At 44.1% G+C, this 17,354-nt stretch overlaps 1 protein-coding gene across 2 annotated transcripts in view; it reads left to right on the top strand.

The window, feature by feature from the left end:
* Positions 1-17,354, top strand: part of LOC141107598 (complement factor B-like) — a 190,012-nt gene that overhangs the window by 71,899 nt on the left and 100,759 nt on the right. For both annotated transcript variants that reach the window (XM_073598449.1, XM_073598448.1), the window contains exons 10-11: positions 1,721-1,858; positions 8,702-8,796. In XM_073598449.1, coding sequence (XP_073454550.1) covers positions 1,721-1,858; positions 8,702-8,796 — 233 coding nt within the window. The remainder of the gene's footprint in view (positions 1-1,720; positions 1,859-8,701; positions 8,797-17,354) is intronic.

The raw sequence follows: 17,354 nt of genomic DNA, 5'->3' as shown, positions 1-17,354 counted from the left end.
ATCTTTCCCTCGATTGCAACCAGTCGTTCTGTCCCTGCAGCTGAAAAACACCCCCACAGCATGATGCTGCCACCACCATGCTTCACTGTTGGGACTGTATTGGACAGGTGATGAGCAGTGCCGGGTTTTCTCCACTCATACCGCTTAGAATTAAGGCCAAAAAGTTCTATCTTGGTCTCATCAGACCAGAGAATCTTATTTCTCACCATCTTGGAGTCCTTCAGGTGTTTTTTTAGCAAACTCCATGCGGGCTTTCGTGTGTCTTGCACTGAGGAGAGGCTTCTGTCGGGCCACTCTGCCATAAAGCCCCGACTGGTGGAGGGCTGTAGTGATGGTTGACTTTCTACAACTTTCTCCCATCTCCCGACTGCAACTCTGGAGCTCAGCCACAGTGATCTTTGGGTTCTTCTTTACCTCTCTCACCAAGGCTCTTCTCCCCCCGATAGCTTCGTTTGGCCGGACGGCCAGCTCTAGGAAGGGTTCTGGTCGTCCCAAACGTCTTCCATTTAGGGATTATGGAGGCCACTGTGCTCTTAGGATCCTTAAGTGCAGCAGAACTTTCTTTGTAACCTTGGCCAGATCTGTGCCTTGCCACAATTCTGTCTCTGAGCTCTTCAGGCAGTTCCTTTGACCTCATGATTCTCATTTGCTCTGACATGTACTGTGAGCTGTAAGGTCTTACATAGACAGGTGTGTGGCTTTCCTAATCAAGTCCAATCAGTATAATCAAACACAGATGGACTTAAATGAAGGTGTAGAACTATCTCAAGGATGCTCAGAAGAAATGGACAGCACCTAAGTTAAATATATGAGTGTCACAGCAAAGGGTCAAAATACGTAGGACCATGTGACAATGACCCTAAGCACACAGCTAAAATAACAAAGGAGTGCCTTCACAACTCCGTGACTGTTCTTGAATGGCCCAGCCAGAGCCCTGACTTATACCCAATTTAGCATCTCTGGAGAGACCTAAAAATGGCTGTCCACCAACGTTTACCATCCAACCTGACAGAACTGGAGAGGATCTGTGAGGAGGAATGGCAGAGGGTCCCCAAATCCAGGTGTGAAAAACTTGTTGCATCTTTCCCAAAAACACTCATGGCTGTATTAGATCAAAAGTTTGCTTCTACTAAATACTGAGCAAAGGGTCTGAATACTTAGGACCATGTGATGTTTCAGTTCCTCAAGAAAGCCGATAGTTGGGAGTATGTGTTAGTGACACCAATGCCACCGACGTATGTCTGCAGCTCATCAGTGCTTGACATGGCTGCTTTAATTTCTTTCTTTCCCTTTTTTTGCCTCTTATTTCACCAGTTGATCCTGTCAGTAACACACCTCTGGTTCTTTGATAACAACACTCACTCACTCACTGTACTGTGAAAGAGCGGTAGTGTCAGCCTAGAACAGGAAGCATCTTAGGTCTACAGAACACCTCCCCCTCTCCTACAAAGGGTGTTCTGTAGACCTCAAACACTTCCATACTATTGTCTGAGATAAGACTGCAGAGAACACAGGGCACAAGACAGTTCTGGATTTCTGGAAGGATGAACAGATATTTTTTTGCACTTTTTGAATAGATATAATCATAAAATACTTTTAGTTGAATATAACAAACCAAAACGGAGCTAAAAAGAGAAGTTTATTGTTTGAGTATACATGGTGTCCCTGATCACCCGTCACCACAGCTCATGTGTCCACCATCTTGTTCTCATGATTGCAGATGTCTATACCTTTGGCCTAGGCATTGATGTGATAATCGAAAACCTTAACGATGTTGCATCCAAGAAAGAAGGGGAAAAACATGTGTTCCAGATGGAAAATATAGATAGCATGAAGAGCGCCTTTGATGAGATAATAGGTGAGATGTTGTGCTTCAAAAATGTTCTTAACCCAACTTAGTTCTTTGTCAGATTTTTCCTGAAACTGAGTAAGTTGTCCCTTGCCAATTGGCTGCATGGTGCCAGATATCCACGCTTATTTGCCAGCTGCAGGCATCAATCCAGTGTTATTTTTTCAGCCAGCGATGCCAGTTTTTGTTGACCCACCATATTATCCTCTAGGGTCTCTGCTTAACCACTTGAAGACCAGGCTTTTTTTCTCACACCTCTCATACATGTAAATATCAGTATTTGTTGCTAGAAAATTATTTAGAACCAACCCCCAAACATATATATATATATATATATATATATATATATATATATATATATATATATATATATATATATATATATATATATATATATATATATATTTTTTTAAGAGCAATGGCCCTAGAGCATGGGTGCTCAACCTGTGGACCTACAGCTGTTGTGGAACTACAAGTCCCATCATGCCTCTTCATGCCTCTGCCTTTGGGACTCATTTTGTAACTGTCATCCTTGCACTGCTTGGGAATAGTAGTTCTGCAACAACTGAAGGGCCACAGGTTGAGCACCCATGCCCTAGAGCAGTGATGGCAAACCTTGGCACCCCAGATGTTTTGGAACTACATTTCCCATGATGCTCATGCACTCTGCAGTGTAGTTTAGCATCATGGGAAATGTAGTTCCAAAACATCCAAAAAACACAATACAATAACCAATTGTTTGGTAAAATATAAAAGGTGATGTTACACCAAGTAAATAGATACCAAACATGTCATGCTTTAAAATTGCACACACTAGTGGAATGCCAACAAACTACCTCAATTATATTACCCATAGGTGGCACTTTAAAAACCTTTACAGGTTACCACTTTAGATTTTCACAGGAGGTTTAGTTCTAGAATTATTGCTCTCGATCTGGCATTTGTAGTGAGACCTCACGTGTGGTGCAATCGCTGTTTACATATGATGTGGGACTGACTCGTGCGTTTGCCTTTGTGTATGAGCACGGGGAGACAGGGATGCTTTAAAACCATTTTTTTTACACTGTACTTATTTACTTATTTTTTTATCGCAATATAAACATCCCTTAGAATAGCAATAGGCAGTGACAGATACTCTTTACCAAGTTGTCTCCTCGGCCCTTAAAAGCTTCAGGTTATACCAATATCGGTATGATCCAATGCTTTTTTCAAACCAGTAATTGTTTGTTTACAACCAGCGAAACCAGAAGTGATTAAATACTCACTGCTTCTGGTTTCTTAGACCATAGAGAGGATCGGGGCCATTCTCATCACCGATCAGCTCTATAGTCAGCCAACGCAACCTCCAGCTGCAATCCTGGGTTCCCCGGGTAGGACAGGAGAGCCCAGAAAGGCGGCAAGAGTGTGTGTGTGTGTGTGTGTGTGTGGGGGTTACCCCCTCCTGCCGCTTGCAAAAGCAATCCAGCAGCTATTTAGCTGCTAGGATTGCTTTTACAAGAAAGTGCTCCGCCAGATGTAAAAAGAAAAGATGCAGCTGCATGTATCATACTATTATAACCACTCAAAGTTGGGGACGTACAGGTACATTGGCCAGCGGCAAGTGGTTAAAAAAATATATATAATGCATAGTTGCCAACATTGAAAAACAATTGATAGAGAAAGAAAGAAACAAGGAGGGAAGGAGAGAGAAGTAAGGAAAGAGGGATGGAGGGACAGCAGGCCCAGATCCTACACCACAATAGAAATGTGTATTCCAGAGTTTAACAAATCAGCAGATAAAAATACTCCAAACACCTGGTGTTAGCGCTTCAGTCATCCCAGCAGCATGGTTGTTGGTGTCAGGATGATTGAAGTGCATTATTACATTTTAATATAGAATGAAATCATTCATCTCACCATAATCCAGAAGCAGTGGGACCCCTGAGCGTGTCACCTGCCACGTCGCCTGCCACCAGATGCCATCAGGTGCCCCCAGCAGAGTCTGTCCTTATATCAGGTGTCCCCAGCCGAGTGCCTCTTATATCAGGTGTCCCCAGCGGTCAGTGTCCCCAGTGGAGTGCCTTTTACATCAGGTGCCCCCAGTGGAGTGCCTCTTAAATCAGTGCCCCCAGCGGAGTGTTGGCTGCAGACGGAGTGTTGGCTGCAGTCTAGCTACATTTCCTCTCGTTCCTCGTGTTCAGTGGAGAGGGGAGGGGCCGATCTGTGCAGCTAACCCTGGCTGGAGAATTGTGAAGAGAGAAGCCGATTCATTGGCTGCACAGTTGGCCCCTCCCCTCTCCACCGAACACGAGGAACGAGAGGAGATGTAGCTGAACACAAGGGGAAAGCTCTTGCGGCGGTGCTGGCAGCCATTTTGTTGGAGCCAGGAGCCAGAACTGCTGCAGAGCCAAACATTCCCGTTTTTCCATCGACAAAATCCCGAATCGGGACGGCCTCCGATCGGGCCCCAAAATTGGGATTGTCCCGGGAAAATCGGTACTGTTGGCAACTATGATAATGTTTGGGGGTTCTAAGTCATTTTCTAGCAAAAATACAGATTTTTACTTGTAAACAAAGTGTCAGAATTGCCAAAATGTCTTAAAATGGTTAAAAATGTTTTAGATAGCTTGGGGAAGGGTTAGACCCTCTGTCACATTTTTATTTCTGTCTATGTCACCGTTGGGAAGATTCACCACACTATTTGTACTGGTGAGCATTGTCACTGAGAAAAAAAGTGAGGGGAAATCCAGAGTTTTAGAGTTGTCTTCAGGACAAGAGGTGAGAGGAAATCTTCCAATCTAGCACACACATATATAATTCAATTCTACCTCCATACCTTTCCCGCCCGGGGGATGTCGGTCTCAACAGCGAGGCTTCTGTTCGTATTCCTTTGCATTGAAACAAACACAAATGCTAGAGTCTGTCTACAAGATCCACAAGATTAACCACCTCATGCCCGCCGGCCGTCAAATGACGACTAGGCAGCACGGGTGGGTGGATGTCATATGACGGCCTCCCAGACCGACCGCTCTTGCGCGCCTGTGAGGGCGCGCATCGTGGCGATTGGTGGTGCGGTGTGTCAGTCAGCGCAGCCCCCCCCTGGATGCCCACTCAGGACCACCAAGATGCCGCCAGGACCACCAGGGATTGGCACCACCCTGGATCACCAGGTATGCCACCCTAGACCACCAGGGAAATGCCAATCAGTGCCCATCCCCAATGCCTGCCAGTGCCATCAGTGATGCCTATCAATGCCACCTATCAGTGCCCATCGGTGCCATGTATCAGTGCCCAGCAGTGCCGCCTATCAGTGCCACCCATAAGTACCCATCAGCGCAGCCTTTCTGTGCCGCCTACCAGTGCCACCTCATCGGTGCCACCTTATCAGTGCACGTCAGTGCCGGCTTATCAGTGCCCATCACCCATCAGTGAAGGAGAAAACTTACTTATTTACAAAATTTTATAACAGAAACAAAAGAAAATTTTTTTTTTTCAAAATTTTAGGTCTTTTTTTTTGCTTAGCAAAAAATAAACGCAGAGGTGATCAAATACCACCAAAAGAAAGCTCTATTTGTGGAAAAAAAATGATAAAAATTCTGTTTGGGTTCAGTGTAGCATGACTGCACCATTGTCATTTCAACAGCAACAGCACTGAAAGCTGGAAATTGGCTTGGGCAGGAAGGGGGTGTAAGTGCCTGGTATTGAGGTGGTTAACAAGACATCTTGTTGATCTTGTGGATACTCTGGATAACTGATAACTTGTCTTGAAATCCTGGTGACACCAGTTCCAGGGACAACTGACTATGGATGCCCATGAGTCTGGCAATTATTTGATTTCAATCATTCCATTGTAAGGAACATAAGTAGGGAAGTTTTTAAACAACTGCTAATTTGTCCAGGACTTGATGGTCCAGCAAACTCAGCCCAAGAGCTGACTGTTGGATGCTCAAAGAGCCTTAAAATTTAATTGTGGGATCTGCAGGTAAATCTTGCAACAGTTGGTATTAAAGCACATGTATCTACAAGCAAAAGGAGATTGCACTGATTTAGGCCGGGTTCACATATGTGCGGCCGTGGTTCACAGCAGGGGGTCTGGTGCGTTTCTGTTCACCGGTTCATTTGCGATTCAGGTCTGAATTTTTGAATTTGCACCTGAACTGGACCCAAAGATGCACTGGACTCTTTTGAAGTGGCCACCTCCGGACATGTATGAACCAGCTCCATTGAGAGCCGGACACACTCGCATGTCGTGCAAATTGGATGTGGGGAACCTGGCCTTAAGCACCATGGGAGGTATACCAAGAAAAAGACGTTGTGCTTGTGTTGTGTAATTTGGCCCCCTGTATCACCTGAAATACCTGGCTGATCCTGCCTGGCTCTCTCCTCCCAACTGATGTCAGCAGGGGGATTCTTGGCTCCTCCCACTGTAGCTGTTTGATTGGGAGAGAAAGCAGCAAGGAGTCACGTGAGCGCCAAGCGGCGCTCTGAAATAAGGTAGTAATGGGCATATTTTTTTTACAAAGAACATACACTGTTGCATAGGACATTTTCTAACAGAGGGGATTGTGTGTACTTTACAAAGTGGCTTTACAACCACTTTAACGCAAGACTGTAGTTTGCCATTGAACATGTAGGCAAAGATAAGCCCTTCTGGAACAATGTGCTGTTGAATGAAGACTCAAAGATAGAGTTGTGGTCACAGTATAGTATACATGTTTGGCCCACACTGAAGACAACATTTAGGAGAAGAGCATACAATATGTAAAGCACATATTTTTGAATTAATTTTCTGCTTCAGGGCCTGGGCAGCTTGCAGTCTTTAAGTCAGCTATGATTTATGCATCATATCAAAGTGTGCTTGTTGAGAATATTAGAATAACTGCCCATAAGGTAAAGTTGAACCGAAAATGGATCTTTTGACACGATGATCCAAAGCACACCAGCGAATCCCCCAAGGAATGACTTGGTAAAATAAATGGACAGTTATAGCGGTTGTAAAGTCACTAATCACAAATCCTGGAATCCCCTCTGTTACAGCAGGATATACTGTGCAGTGTGTGTGTGTGTGTTTTTAAAAATTATGCAGCAAAATATCTTATTTTACAGTGCAGTCATGTGACCTCTCAGCACTCTACTTCCCTGATCTGAGGACTACAGCGGAGGGCTGAGATTCCCCTCTATCGTCAGCCAGGAGGAGGGGAGGAGAGTGCCAGAAGGTCACGTGAGCGCACACATTCTGTGTACAGAACTCTTCCAGGTAGCCATATTGCTTTTCACTTTCAGAAAATTACAGCGCTGCAGATTGAAAAGGAAAGGTAATTTTGAATAACATTTAATCCCAATATGACTTGCGTCACAATTGTATACGCTATTTTTTTATTTGTTATTTTTTTCCCCATGAAATTAGAGTTACCTTTTAAGAATCACAGTGCTTGTGTGCTGTAAGTGCCCAACGTGCCCAGTCAACATGCATAAGGTGGGCAACCAACAACGCAGAGGGATTATCTATTTCAGTGGTTCTCAACCTGGGGGTCAGGAGACCCTCAGGGGTCCCCCAATCCTGGGCTGTTCCTGAAGCCCGCACTGCTCTCCCAGCCTTTTCGCAGCCACCCAGCAGGGCTGTCCCTAGAGCCTATGGCCGCCCAGCTGGGCTGTTCCTGGAGCCCGTGGCCGCCCACTCAGCCTCTTCGCTGCCGCCCATTGAGTTCACGGCATGGGTGCGGGGGTGGGTGGAGACTAGAGGTCAGCTGACTGTGAGGAATGTGAAGAGGGAGAGGCTGGAGGAGACCCTATCTCCTGTTTTCGGCATAAGTGTCACTGCTACGAGACACCAAAGAGCTGGCGACACAGTGAAGCCAGAGACACAGTAACACTACCTGTGATTAGAATTGCCATTAAAAGTCCCCACTACAGTTCTCAGATCAGCAGTCGACCTTGATCAAGAGCACCTAAGTTGGCTGATCAGAACTCCCCCCAGCACTGCCAATGATCCCACCCCTCACCATCACTGCCAGTCATCCCAACTCCCCACACAGCACTGCCACTCATCCCAACTCCCCACCAGCACTGCCACTCATCCCAACTCCCCGCTAGCACTGCCACTCGTCCCAACTCCCCGCCTGCACTGCCATTCATCCCACCTCCCCGCCAGCACTGCCACTCATCCCAACTCCCCGCACAGCACTGCCACTCATCCCAACTCCCCACCAGCACTGCCATTCATCCCAACTCCCCGCCAGCACTACCAGTCATCCCAACTTCCCGCCAGCACTGGCACTAATCCCATCCCCCCACCAAGGAGTAAGAGAAAGAATAAAAATAGAGAATACATGGAAGGGAGAGGAAAAGAGGGGGGAAGGGAAAGAAAGGAGAAGAAAGAGAAAGAATAGTACATCTTAAAATGTACCATAAGGGGTTTTAATACTGTACGAGTGGAAGGGACTTGGGGAGCGCTAAATGGCCGTGGGTTAGGGGCGCAAATTACTTGTCTTGCCTTGGGTGCTGACAACCCACACTCTGAAAATAATTTTACTGTTAGGGGTCCCCACAACTTGGGAAATTTTATCAAGGGGTCATGGCACTAGTGTGGTTGAGAACCACTGATCTATTTGAATACTGCATAGAATTGTTGGCCTGACCTACAGTACAGGACCTACAGGGAACTGGCGGGACCAACCAGTAACCGCTGTATAATAGTAAAGATATTGAATCATGAGCATATTTCACTCGGCATATTGATCGCTTGGCTATTATTGGAAAGGACTGACGCAGTGATTTTCATTTTTGCCTGGAGATGCAATCTAACCTTCCCCATGTTTTAGTATTAGTGTTAATGGAAATCATGTCTGAAATATTTCCCTCTGACATTTTCAGATGAGACTTATGCATTTGATATGTGTGGACTGGCCAAAGATCACTCAGAAGATGGATATGAAAGATTTCCATGGATTGTCAAAATTACTATTACAGTAAGTAGTACCAATACACTGATGCTAAGTCGTAATGGATTTTTATACACTAAAGAGATGTTCAAGGGAATATATAGTTGTTTCAAATAAATAGGCAGTACATATTGTTATCTTTGTGTGTCAACGTGGTTGTAAACCCTTATATGTACCCAGTGACTGGCCTCAGGTGATACACAGAGATTAAACAAATCCTCCTACATACCTTGTACCTGTTTATCTGCAGCTATTTGTCCTGTACATCCTGGCAATACTCAAAGATGAAATAGATTTTTCACAGACTCACAAAGCAGGGGGAGAGGAGCTGCAGTTGCACACTGTACAAGAGCTCTGAGAGCTGATTGGAGGGAAGGGACACACCCCCCTTCAAACAGCACACAGGAACAGAGCTGAGACTGTCAATCACAGGCTATATGCGGGAGCTCCCTCCCCTGTCACCTTTTAACCCTTGGTGTCAGGAAAACTTGTCAGAAGTAACTCATGCTGATAACAGGGGAATGAGCCAGCAGAGAGAAATGACACTTAGTGCTCTTAATTGAGCCAAGTACACACTATAGAAATATGTGCTTTGTTCATATCTCATGTCTGAGGTTCATAACCACTTTAAAAGCCCTTTTTTATGCGTAATTACAGTACATCTGCTATTCATCACCTGCTCTTCCTTGCACAATGGGTGTGTTTTACTGCTCCATTTCACAATGAAATTATCCTCATATCATGAAATGTACAGATTCCAGCGAGGTTGATGATCTGAGATTTCTTAAAGTCCCACTCCAGGCTGCTGTTAAATTCTACTGTGCCCAGGGGACTTCCCTCCCACACTGCATGGGTTAAATACTCATTTGGCTAGGAGGTAAAAGAAAATCCTTGTTGCTCACTCCTGCAGATTTTCTTTTCTCCATGCAATTGCTCTCCCAAAGCCTCTCCACTTTGCTGGTAGCAGCTCTCTGACGTCATAATGCACTTCAGGTTTAGGAAATCATTGTAGCCCTTAAAAAAAAGTACATTCTTCAAAAAAAAAAAAAAAATTACATATTTGGGTTATTTACTATAGCGCTGCATGCTAATTAGCACTAAAATTCCGCAATCGCGGTAATTAGCGCTAAAACAGAATTCACTATAGTGCTGGTGCAAAAATACTCCCAAAATCTAACTTACTAAAGCTCCCAGAAAACAGATAGCGCCCAATCCCTTATGCCGCGTACACACGGTCGGACTTTTCGTCTACAAAAGTCCGACAGCCTGTCCAACAGACTTCCGACGTACCTTCGGCGGACTTGCGGCAGACTTTCTTACGAACGGACTTGCCTACACACGACCACACAAAAGTCCGACGGATTCGTACGTGATGACGTACACCGGACTAAAATAAGGAAGTTCATAGCCAGTAGCCAATAGCTGCCCTAGCATGGGTTTTTGTCCGTCGGACTAGCACACAGACGAGCGGATTTCGGGGTCCGTCGTACTTACGACGTAAAGATTTGAAGCATGTTTCAAATCTAAAGTCCGTCGGATTTGAGGCTAAAAAAGTCCGTTGAAAGTCCGGAGAAGCCCACACACGATCGGATTACCAGCCAGCTTTAGTCCGTCAGCGTCCGTTGGACTTTTGTAGACGAAAAGTCCGACCGTGTGTACGCGGCATTACTCTTGTTAGGACCTGGAGAATTTTACATGGAAATAATGTTTAGAACATGATATGATTGCCTGAATGGTACTGAAATATGCGGTAACTTTTTAAAATATAATCTGCTTTTAAAGTGTGTGAAAAAGTGATTTTTACACGGAAATATCTTTAAAAGTCTGAGAAGAGATAAAGAGATAAATTCCCCATCTCTTTACAACTAGGTGCCAGCACAACTGAGCATGCTCAGACAGGCAAACTACTTTCATTTTACCACCCATGGCTTTTTTACCAAGAGTTTTATAGTAAATACCAAAATGAGCGCTGGGTTTAAGAGCGTTTTTTGGAAACTGAGTGAAAATGAGAGTTATGTAACCCAATGCAAGTTTCAGCCATTGATTCTAATGGTACAATTGTAACTTCCCCAAATAAATCCTTTTCATGTTGAGATGAAATGTATCTTTCTCTCAAATTGTCCTTGCAACAATGTTGCTTCTTCATCATCTATTTTGTCTTTAAGAATGCTAGAATGTGGAATGTTTTCACGTTTTGGTAAAATATTTTTTTTTCTCTGTCACTTTCACTTTTTGCTCTCCATCACTAACAAGATGTGCTTTAACTGCAGACTTTCAGCTTTAATTTGAGGGTATTTACATCCAAATCAGGCGAACAGTGTAGGAATTACAACAGTTTGTATATGTGCCTCCCACTTTTTAAGGGACCAAAAGTAATGGGACAGATTAACAATCATCCATCAAACTTCCACTTTTTAATACTTGGTTGCAAATCCTTTTCAGTCAATTACAGCCTGAAGTCTGGAACACATAGACATCACCAGACGCTGGGTTTCACCCCTGGTGATGCTCTGCCAGGCATCTACTGCAACTGTCTTCAGTTCCTGCTTGTTCTTGGGACATTTTCCCTTCAGTTCTTGAACATGCATTTCACTTGCTGAATCTGATTCAGGTCAGGTGATTGACTTGGCCATTGCATAACATTCCACTTCTTTCCCTTAAAAAATTCTTTGGTTGCTTTTGCAGTATGCTTCGGGTCATTGTCCATCTGCACTCTGAAGCACTGTCCAATGAGTTCTGAAGCATTTTGCTGAATATGAGCAGATAATGTTGCCCGAAACACTTCAGAATTCATCCTGCTGCTTTTGTCACAGTCATATCATCAATAAATACAAGAGAACCAGTTCCATTGGCAGCCATACATGCCCACGCCATGACATTACCACCACCATGCTTTACTGATGAGGTGGTATGCTTTGGATCATGAGCAGTTCCTTTCCTTCTCCATACTCTTCTCTTCCCATCACTCTGGTACAAGTTGATCTTGGTCTCATCTGTCCATAGGATGTTGTTCCAGAACTGTGAAGGCTTTTTTAGATGTTGTTTGGCAAACTCTAATCTGTCCTTCCTATTTTTGAGGCTCACCAATGGTTTACATCTTGTGGTGAACCCTCTGTATACCCTCTGTATTCACTCTGGTGAAGTCTTCTCTTGATTGTTGACTTTGACACACATACACCTACCTCCTGGAGAGTTTTCTTGATCTGGCCAACTGTTGTGAAGGGTGTTTTCTTCACTAGGTAAAGAATTCTTCGGTCATCCACCACAGTTGTTTTCCGTGGTCTTCTGGGTCTTTTGGTGTTGCTGAGCTCACTGGTGCGTTCTTTCTTTTTAAGGATGTTCCAAACAGTTGATTTGGCCACACCTAATGTTTTAGGTATCTCTCTAATGGGTTTGTTTTGTTTTTTCAGCCTAATGATGGCTTGCTTCACTGATAGTGACAGCTCTTTGGATCTCATATTGAGAGTTGACAGCAACAGATTCCAAATGCAAATAGCACACTTGAAATAAACTCTGGACCTTTTATCTGCTCCTTGTAAATGGGATAATGAGGTAATAACACACACCTGGCCATGGAACAGCTGAGGAGCCATTTGTCCCATTACTTTTGGTCCCTTAAAAAGTGGGAGGCACATATACAAACTGTTGTAATTCCTACACTGTTCACCTGATTTGGATGTAAATACCCTCAAATTAAAGCGGAAAGTCTGCAGTTAAAGCACATCTTGTTCGTTTCATTTCAAATCCATTGTGGTGGTGTATAGAGCCAAAAAGATTAGAATTGTGTCGATGTCCCAATATTTATGGACCTGTCTGTATGTGTAGGAGGGTTCCACCACCATTGCAAAATGTGTCATAAGTTTTCCATGGGCAAAGACTCTAAGCAGCCTTAACATTTCCCCACCAGCACTAATTGCAGCCTCTTAGCAAGCCAAAACCCACAAAATGACAGCCGTTTACCTCTCACCGTGCTGACCGTAATCAGCCATAACCAGCCTTCAAGACAGATGGTATATGCCAGAAACAGGTTGTTCACTGGCTCTCTGGGCTTCCTCAGTACATCTGCATTTATAAACTTCTTGCACCCCTGGGATTTAGGGCAGTTTGACAAAACAGAGATGCAGCCTAAAAATGTGCTAACTTATTAGCCACTGTGCAGCCACTGCTGCCTACCATGATTACTATGAGTTCCTGTTTTGGACCCTCCACATGCCCAACAATGTACAATTTTGATTTGGAGATTTTTGGATCACTGATCATGAGCAGAGCCATGGACATGCTTATTTTGAGCTTTACAATGCACAGATATATCTTCTGAGGCATTTTTTCATTTGTAAAGAGTGTGTATTCCTAATGAACAGGTGTGAGCACTTGAGGCTTACCTCAAGAGATAGAAGCAATTACACTGGTGGGTGTGTCCTTTACTAGGTGGGTGGAGGTGAGCAAGCTTAGCTAGGTTATGTAAAGGCCTGCATTTGTGGCGGGTGTTTGGCCTAAGGAAGGATGAAGAAGCCAGAGGAAGACCGGAGGAAGAAGACCAGAGGAAGAAGCGGGGAAGGAGAAGCCAGGGGCAGACCAGAAGAAGAAGTGAGGTAAGGAGAAGATAAAGGACTGGCTATTGTCTTTTGTCACATTACACTACTTTTTTGGTGAATGGGTAGCGGTACAATGTACCGCTACCCATTCACATGGGGGGGGCCGGTGTTCTGACATATAGTGTCCTCCTATCAGATAGTGTCCGCCCCGTACTGCGCAGGTGCAGCGCCTGCGCAGTACGGAGCAGCAGGAGATGCCGAAAATGTCCGAAGTTGATCAGCTGACCATCAGCTGTACACGGCGCTCGGGCACCTGTTAGCGATGGCTGTGTAAGAGGGCCCCTCGCGGGCTCGCTTCGCTCGCCACGCTTCGGGCACGGCCTCGCTGCGCTCGGCAACTATTTATTCTGACTCTATGTCCACTTGGATAGTAGGGAATGATCCTGGACATAGGGTAAGAATAAATGCGCAGGCGCCATGTACAGCTGACGATCAGCTGTTGAACTTCGGAGACTTTCGGCGTCTCGTTTGTCCTCCGTACTGCGCCTGCGCAGTACAGGGCGGACACTTCTGGATAGGGGACTGTATTCGACAAGACACCGGGATCGCAGACCCTGACAACCAATGGCCAGGGTTGTTGAGAAGAGGCTCTTGGGGACAAGGTGCTTTGGGGGGGACCCTAACGCACCCTCCAATGTTGAGGGCATGTGGCCTGGTATGGTTCAGGAGGGGGGTTCACTTTAAAATCCATACCAGACCTGAAGGGCTTGGTATGGACTGGTGGGGGGGACCTTATGCTGCTTTTTCCCTTGATTTTTCATTTACATTGCCGAAAGCCGGAAATCCATTACAGCCGCAAGCAAGTTTGAATTTACATTTTTTCCCTTTAGAAATGTCATTTTACTGCAGCACTGTTTTACACATCGCACATATGCGCCACTTTACAGGCAGACTAAGGGCTCATTTACCCTTGCTTCAGCTACAACACACATTAACAGCTAGTTTAAATTTGCTTCAAAACAAGGTTTTGGACAGGCTTTGTTAAAGCTCTCTGAAAACTGTCACTAAATAAAATGGTTAGCTTACAGTCCTGTTTACACCTGCTTTTGATTTGCTTCACTTTGGCTTTGCTTCAAAAATTATACCCCATGTAGCTTCAGTGGTGCTTCAGAGCGTCTTCAAAGCCTCCATAGAAGTCTATGGCAAACCTCGCTTGAAGCCCCACTGAAGCCGCACCGAAGCCCCATCGAAGCTCCATTGAAGCCTCATTGAAGCACCAAACAACAGCAGGTGTAAACAGGACTGTAAGCTAACCATTTTATTTAGTGACAGGGGCTTTGACTGGCATTCAGAGAGCTTTAACAAAGCGTGTCCGAAGCCATGTTTTTAAGCAAGTGTAAACTAGTCCTAAGGGGACCCCCCAGGCATGATATTTAAAGGAAGCCACAGTGATGACACTCAGGTGCTCCCCCTAGGTATTAAACGCTCACCTCTGAGCGTGTGACTTTGCACTTAAGCTTAGTCAATACACGCCTGTGAACCACCTCTGGGGCTCTGTAGTTTTAACCAGACTCCTGGACCCGTCAGCACTATACCTCGGTTGAGTGAAAAAAGGACTGGATGGTGTAATAATGTTTTAACAGTTTATTAATCACATAAAACCCCCCTATGGGGTACTCACACAGTATAGGCGCGGCAGTGCACCACTCGGCATCAGGCAAACAGCATGTAAAGATACCGGATCGATATTGGGATGGTATGGGGTTCTTTCCTGGCAGGTCACCTGCTGAACGTCCGTCCTGTCCCCTCCCCAACGCGTATCGATACAAGGAACTTTCGTATCTATTTCAGGGGGAAAAACCCAAAAAAGTGTATTTTTTCCAAAAAAAGTGCGCTTGTAAAACCGCTGCGCAAATACAGTGTGACAGAATGTATTGCAACGACCGCCATTTTATTCTCTGGGGTGTTAGAAAAAAAATATATATTTCAATCTTAATTTTATTAGAAAATTATTATACAAATAGACAAATATGCATACATTAATGGCATAATCATACCATCCGTCAATTTACAAATACATTATACAAGCTTACATAAAAAAAAACAAAAAAAAAACAACAACAAAACAAAAAACAACAAAAAAAAATGGGGGAAATGATGGCAACACATAAAGATCATGTTTTGAAAGATTATTATATCTTATTTAGATTCTGCTCAAGTTCCCATAAATCATTCTAATTTTCTGATGACTCACTATAAGTCTCTCTTATCTAGGGGGCCCATACCTGATGGCATTCTTCATATGTATCCAATTCGTGTGCCAGGAGGGTTTCCATCCTCTCAATGTAATCCATTTCCATAATCCATTCCTTCACTGATGGCGATTGTATTGATCGCCAATGTCGCGGGATAACCATACAATCTTGCCGCTGTTAACCAGTGTCTAAGAAAACCCTTTTTAATATTTTTAAATAGTAGCCTGAGAGAATGGATAGCAGAGCAATTTGTGGTGTATTGGGGACTAGCTCTCCTGTAACTGTAGTGTGCAGCTGCATGATCTTGTCCCAAAAATTATGAATTTGGGGGCATTCCCACCAAATGTGTATCAAATATAATATATATATATATATATATATATATATATATATATATATATATATATATATAGTTTATATTTAGTAATTTTCTAGAAAAAAAATCTGTTTTCAACTTGTAAACACCAAATCTCAGAAAGAGACTCGGTCTTTAAGTGGTTAAATATTTAGGCCTCATGCACACGGGACGTTAAAATAACATTATGAAAACGCCAGTAGCTTTGCAGTGAGTTTTTTTTAAACTTTTTTCAGCTTTTTTTAAACGTTTTTGCAATAGCGGTTTTTAGCGTTTATTAGCGTTCTTTAGCAGTTTTTAGCGGTTTTTTTTCCAAATTTTTTTTTTCAATGGATCAAAAACGTTAAAAAACATTGGTGAGCGGCGTTTTTGAGCGTTTATCAGCGCTTATCAGCGTTTATCAGTGTAATGCCCCATACACACGGTCGGATTTTCCGATGGAAAATGTCCGATCGGAGCGTGTTGTCGGAAATTCCGACCGTGTGTGGGCTCCATCGGACATTTTCCATCGGATTTTCCGACACACAAAGTTGGAGAGCAGGAGATAAAATTTTCCGACAACAAAATCCGTTGTCGGAAATTCCGATCGTGTGTACACAAATCCGACGGACAAAGTGCCACGCATGCTCAGAATAAATAAAGAGATGAAAGCTATTGGCCACTGCCCCGTTTATAGTCCCGACGTACGTGTTTTACGTCACCGCGTTTAGAACGATCGGATTTTCCGACAACTTTGTGTGACCGTGTGTATGCAAGACAAGTTTGAGCCAACATCCGTCGGAAAAAAACCTAGGATTTTGTTGTCGGAATGTCCGAACAAAGTCCGACCGTGTGTACGGGGCATTAGAGCGTTTTTACAGCTGAAAAATGTCTCTCAGAACCCACTGGTTCTGGGTTTTTTTTACAGCTTAAAAACGCCTATGCCATTTGCAGCTCAAAAACGCGCAGGTGGGCATGAAGCCATAGACTAACATAGACAGGCGTTTTTAAGCTGCAAAAAACGCTCAAAAAAGCGGCTGTAAAAACGTCTGTGTGCATGAGGCCTTAGGTGTATATATTCCTTGAGATTTGCCTTAGCTTCAAGAATTAAATTCCCCGATAAGTCGTACTGTAACAAAATTGCTCCAAAGGTAAGACAGAGCAGTTTTTCTCCTGGATTGGTAGGATTATTATAGTAAAAATGGATATACTACCAAAATTGTTAGGCCTCATGCACACGAGACGCCGGTGCAAACTCTGCTGAACACATGTTTTTAAAAGCTGAAACCGGCGTTTAGAAACACCCGTTTTGCCGCGTTTGCATGCCGCATTTAGCCGCTTTTAGCCGAGAGCAGAGAATGACATTTTGCGACCCAAATTTGGGGCCCCGTATCTCAGGGTCAGTTGGTGCTAGGAACCCCAAATTTGGTGTGCTAACACAGTGGAACAAGCACTACAACA

The sequence above is a fragment of the Aquarana catesbeiana genome, linkage group LG09 (genome assembly GCF_042186555.1).
Source record: "Aquarana catesbeiana isolate 2022-GZ linkage group LG09, ASM4218655v1, whole genome shotgun sequence".
Taxonomy (NCBI): domain Eukaryota; kingdom Metazoa; phylum Chordata; class Amphibia; order Anura; family Ranidae; genus Aquarana; species Aquarana catesbeiana.
Note: the sequence above shows the minus strand (reverse complement) of the source record. Positions and strands in the feature narration are given on the sequence as shown.